Below are 6,000 nucleotides of genomic sequence, written 5' to 3'. Positions count from 1 at the left end.
AGAGAAGAGAAGAGAAGAGAAGAGAAGAGAAGAGAAGTTTTTACTTCTTGCTTCATTACGAGCCCTTCTTTTTCTGGCTGTTGCAGCTTGAGGGTCCCCCTCACGGGACTGGCACTTCGTGTGCTTTGCCCCTGTGCTTGGAAGCCTCCTCCCGTTGTGTGATATCCTCTTGGGAAAAGCCCTTGTGGCTGCTCCTTGTGGTATTTTGGTGTCGTCTTCAAGAAGCCGTGAATGAGAGGGAAGAAATAAGACAAGCAGGACCCCAACCTAGCAATCGKCATACGATGGTGCTCCAGCTGTAACATCCCTTCAGATACATCACGTTTATCTCAAGTGGCCTTTCAGCTCAAGCCAAAGGCAATTGCTTGTCGAGGTGATTAGTAATCTGGGCCCAGGGCTGTGGCAGTGCCAAGGGAAATGGTTGTGGCAGAGGAGCAGCTCCATATAGGGCCCGGGTGCTGGGTGATACGGAGCATGTGTTGAGGCTGTATGATGGGCTGTGCGAGGAGAGGTGAGCTTGTGTCTCAAGAGGCAGGAAAATTCCAGTTCTGGACAAGAATTCCACTTGGAAATATGCTCGTAAAGCTGTCAAAATAACCTGATCCCTGAGGCTTTTGCTTGCTGGCAACTTGTGCCACGACAGAGGCCGACCTGCGTCGCGCGCCGAGGAGGAGACCCAGCTGCATCGCACCCGCCGGGCYATGGGTGCAATACTCAGGTGAAACCTCGGCCTCAGCTTTTTGGTTTGCCATCTGCTCTGTGATTAGCACAGCTTATTTAGGGTGCTGTTTTTGTTAGCAAAGCAACTCTCGCACGTTTCCTCCGGAGTCATTTGTGTGCCTTGTGTGACTGTCGCCACGTATGAGGTCTCGTTTCCCTGTCCAAGCTTCCCACTGGATACTCATCTTGGGCAACTTCCAGAGTCCATGAAAGCGGACGATGAGCGGGTGAGGATGAGCAGGGCGGTGGTAGCCCAACAGCAGCCCCAGCGGGGACTTGCCTGCTTCGTTTCTGCCATGCATTGGGGTGGCTTTCCTTGGAAATGCTCTCCGTTTCATTAGGAAGCGAAGGAAAAGCAGGAACCTTAAAATCTGTGGTTTGAACGGGATTTCATAGGGAGAAAAACAGCTCCGTGTAATTATGTTATGCCTAGGTGTGCAACAGATTGCTGATATTTAAAGGAGCTTCTGCTTTGAGACCTACAGGTCTTCATTTTGCAGGATGAAGATGGTCAGAGCTCACTGTTTCTCGTGACAAAATAGCAATATACAGCTTTTTGCCCAGTGAAACCATTTTAGTGTTTCCACGTTTTATTGTATAGACCCTGAGTTCATTTGACAAACAGGATGGGGTGTTTCGGGACCTGAGGAGCGCGGTGCAGGGCTGGAGGTCTCTGTGCCAAAGGGCAGCTCTGTGCTAAGAGGTAAAACATATTCTGCTGGTTTCCACAGAATATAGGAATGGATCTCGGGGGCAAAAGTGGTGAATATTTCTGATTCTGCCTGACTAGAGGAGTGAGGCCAGTTTAGCAGAAAATACAAATCCGTTTCTTGTTTGTTTGCCCTTCTGGTGTTAACCTTGTGGGAGGATTAATATCAGAAAGATGATAATTACAGGAGGCAAAATGACCRCAAATAAGTTTTCTAAGGAAAGTAACTGCAGTAGTGGTAGAGCCCAAATGATTCAAGCTTATCTGAAAATCTCTTTGATACCTGCGTTACAAATTGGAGATTCTTCTGCAAAACAAAAAAATTCCCTGTAGTTCTGGGGTGTCCGATGTTGTGTTAACAGGAGTTTTTTTGAAAAGCGAAAAAATGTGATTTTTTTTTTTTATTTTTTATTTTTGAAAAGCCTTTGGGAGAAGTGGTTATTAGTACAGAGGGACATTTAGAGATGTTTTTCCTTAAGTTGGTTGTAGGTCAGGAGGCAGGATAGCCCCTGGTGAGATGAACTCGGGACTGAAGCACCTCGGGAATGTCCTTTCCAGCAGCAGAAAAGGAGTTTTCAGGCCACATCTCAGGCCTTTCTCCACCTGAGAGCTGTTTCCCCCAGGTTGTAGATACACCTTGACTTGGGTTGTGCGCTTGAAGTGATAAAGGGGGGTGAGGGTGTGACAAAAGACAGGCACCATTCCAAAAAGAAGAAAGCAAAGCATTTTTTTTAATGGAAATATAGTGTATGCTTTGGAAATAATGTGCTAATGAGGAGCTCTTCTGCATATTTACATTATGTTTTGAACTGTTAGCAAGAAGAACTGTGACAGCATAGATTTTAAAACCATTAAAGCATTTAGAATGCCTTGTTTTGTCTGCAAGCACGAACACATCCTACCCGAGTCAAAGAAGGATCSAGCCCAAAGCACGAGAACTGTTTCCTGGGCTGTAGCTCCCAAGCAGAGATATTCTCCTTTGGTCAGACTCAAAGTGCGGATGTAATTCAAGTTATTTTATCCTTCCTTCTTGCTTTTACTGGTTGGCGTGCACGTAATTAGCAAGTAGGTTTTAACGTGCCACTTAAGCTTGACATAAATGTTTACATTTATGTTGTGCCAGTTTTCTCTAAGGAGTCTCAGCATAGAACTGATACTCCCTTTGTATTCATCTCAACCATCTTCACACCGTAGGGTGAAAGCTGGTAATTTACCCTTGGTAAAAGCAAGTTGCTCTCGAGCTCCACACCGTGTACCTGGATTTGCCTGGAGGACATGGCCAGGGAAGGGCCTGGTGGCTCAGGAGCTGCTCTCCAGGAGGACCCGCAGTCACCCAGGTGTTCTGCATGACGAGCTGTAACCCCAAACGCTGCTCCAAGTGTGGGACAGCACCAGGTGATTGTTGTTCATATCAATGTCACAGAGGAACAATGTTCATATCAACGTAGCAGAAACTTCCCGCTCATCACACATTGTCACAACCTTGGACCTTAATCTTGCTCCTTGATTGGCAGTGGCGGCCGAGGAGAGAGCCCTTGTGGTGTTTGTGATAGTCCCATCTGCTCAACTTGCTTCTGTTARGAGTATTTGCATATTCTTAAGTCGCTCTTCTGAGAGGGCCTAAATCCTTCTTGAGTGTTTGATGCATTTTTTTGAAATTCATTCATAAGGTATCTACATGCACTAATAGTTCTGTATAATATTGCTGCGCGTAATCTGACAGATAAGGGTAGTTTTTTAAACAAGGTATTCTTTGGGGATGACATATTACATTCTGACTTATTCTGCTGGGCGGAAATGTCAAGTACTTGGAAAAAGGATGCTTGAATGTTTTGATAGAATTAGTATTCCTCATTCAACACAAATTGTCAGCCGCAATAAAATGTGGACTTATTGTGAGAGCATCTTTGAAAGGAGCTAACATCAGGGCTTTCTCGAGTTATTTTCCTTACTAGAGCCTTATTACGTGTAATCGTTCCTTTGCTGCTTATGCTGATATCAAACACAGCGAGTAGATTCTTAGATGCATTTTAGATTCATTTATGTCTGAATTACTGAACTGTGAGCAACACCTTTATCTTGCAATACAATGTAGGCCTCTATCTTCCTCTTACCTTTTTTATTTTTGCTTTGTGCAGTTTTTATTGATRTTTTTGGAAGGACTGACAGCCTTTATCTTGGAAACCAGTGACTCCTCGTAGTCCATGTGGAACATTAGTGGGAATTAATCCTGCTTTGAGAAGTATTCTGGCATTAATGTTGAGTCCTGAATACTGATAGAGGCTCAAAAATCTTAGTATTTTGTTAGTATTTTGTATAGAACCTTACGTATTACTAAACCCTGTTATCTAGTGTGGGTTGGATAAAAACCATCCTTAGTGGTGGGGCTGCTTTCAGAGCTGCCCTCTTGTCCCTGGAGAGGATCCTAGCAATCCATTCCAGCTGCGCACTTGGAAGGTTTAACAGATTTCTTATTTTTCTGCTTGGTGATTTTTTGTTTTATGTACATGCGGGTTTTATTGCAACAACCCTTTGCAACTTTAAAATATATCTTTTTTTTTTGTCTGTCCGCTTTCAGGAATCTCCCTCCGGCCGCCGCAAAGCGCTTGCCACCAGCAACATCAACATGAAGCAATACGCGAGCCCCATGCCGACCCAGACGGATGTCAAGTTAAAATTCAAACCTTTGTCCAAGAAAGTGGTGTCCGCCACGCTGCAGTTCTCTCTATCTTGTATTTTCCTGAGGGAAGGAAAAGCCACGTAAGTGGGGTTTGGTTTTATTTTGTTTTTGACTAAGCAGCCAGCCTGCTTTGTGTTGCTTTTCAAAGAATTCCTTGGGTAAAGAGCCTTTTTGGTGTAGAATGGCAGAATCCAGGAGTCTCCTTCAGCATACCTATCATTCCTGCCATACTTAGTTTCTCAGTCTAAGTCTAATTAGAGTCTTGTGTTTTCCAGAGACAGGTAGTTGTCCTCCATCACTGTGGATAAATAGGAGCAGCTCAGAAGTATCCACAGGTTGGAAAGCAGCTGGAGTGTACTCTGGAATGTATGTGTGGTTCATCCCAAAGTACCCTCGAGAGGTGGAGGGCAAGCAAACCTTTTCCTATTGCCCAAAGAGCCCAAGGCAGCTGCAGAACAAGGGAGGGTGGGATCAGAGGTGAGGTTGGGATCAGAGGTGAGGTTGCTGGTTGATAGGGTTGCAGGTTGATCGCAAGACACCCTGTGCAAAGGGGTTCACTTGCACTCCGATTGCTGCTTCCCCCTTTCACTCATCCCATTCCGTCCCTGCCTTCAATCATCTTTTCAGGACAGAGGCACTGATGATTTTTCCACATCCTATCACCTCTCACCATTTCTGTCAGGTTCAGGGTCTCAGATGTTGGCCCATTCTTTCCTGTTCCTATTGTCTGTCTCTACATGTTGAGCAGTGGATGTAAGGATGGAAGAAGAGGGACATGAGGAAACTGTTGCCGTTTGCCTTTCTTTTCCCCTACAAATGCTGACAGTCTAGTTTTAAATATTGCATTTGTAGGTATGGCTTAACGTGGTGTAGCAGTTGGAAACAAGAAGAGAAAGTCAGCATCCAATAGCCTGTTAACTTTTGGGAAGCCACCAACGTCCAGTAACAGCTGCACTGTTAAGAGATGCTTGCTGAGACTATAACTGGTAGAAGTTGGTCCATTTAGCACAAACCTTCTTTTGAAGGAAATAATTGCATTCAAGGATACACTCCCACCCAAGAGTAGGGCTCTAATACTGCCCCGAACTAGGAACTGAAAAGAAAAAAGTGTTTGTGAAAGCACTGTTTTGTTGTATACCTAAYCTTGGGGAGGTAGAGAGTGTGCTATTAGCCGAAACAAAAGTGACAATTCAGGTGTCCGATGCGTGCACAGCCACAATGTGAGAAAACGGGAGCTAGATGAAGGCTGATGGGCGTCTGTTCCAAGGAATCCTTGTCCCACGGGAAGGACTTTATTAAATAGRCGTTCTCCCGAGCACTATGAGCTGTCCTGGCTACGCGCTTAGAACACGTTGGGTTCGACTCGCCCGATGCTGCTGCCTTCTCCTGTGGTTAAAGGGCTGATTTAATCTATTGATTWTCAAAACAGGATGATGAGTCCTGGAGGGGACAGCATGAAAGGAAAGGTCTTTGCCACTTCCCGATAGTTACTTGTTCTGTAATTATTATTATTAGTTCTTATTTGTATTATAAAACAATTGCTCTTCCCAAAAGGCCTGGAGATCTGTGGTGTTGRTTATTGTGAACTCTAAGTGCAAGGTGAATTTCCCCTAAGAATTCCTGGTTTTATTTTAAAGTATTTTGAAGTTTAATATTAATATTGAAGTATTTTAAGATACTGAGTTTATTTCCCATGTTTTAAGTGCTTCTGAACTTCAGTGCAAACTTGTGTGTGGTTTTTAGAGCACCTCTATTCCTGCAAATGATATATTTAAAATAATGATTTTCTAGCTCTCTTGACATTATTAGACACAGTATTTTATTGTGAACAGCTTCAAAGTAGATGGAATATTTTGTGTSGTGGTGTGTTTAGTTTCTAGCTATAGGAAAT

General features: G+C 44.1%; 1 protein-coding gene across 5 annotated transcripts in view; it reads left to right on the top strand.

Annotated features, from left to right (window-relative positions):
* Positions 1-6,000, top strand: part of EHBP1 (EH domain binding protein 1) — a 163,893-nt gene that overhangs the window by 46,217 nt on the left and 111,676 nt on the right. For all 5 annotated transcript variants that reach the window (XM_026033977.1, XM_026033974.1, XM_026033976.1 and 2 more), the window contains exon 6: positions 4,008-4,189. In XM_026033977.1, coding sequence (XP_025889762.1) covers positions 4,008-4,189 — 182 coding nt within the window. The remainder of the gene's footprint in view (positions 1-4,007; positions 4,190-6,000) is intronic.

This window comes from Nothoprocta perdicaria, unplaced genomic scaffold (genome assembly GCF_003342845.1).
Source record: "Nothoprocta perdicaria isolate Ctin4 unplaced genomic scaffold, notPer1 scaffold_138, whole genome shotgun sequence".
NCBI lineage: Eukaryota > Metazoa > Chordata > Aves > Tinamiformes > Tinamidae > Nothoprocta > Nothoprocta perdicaria.
This window is presented reverse-complemented; position numbering and strand designations above follow the sequence as displayed.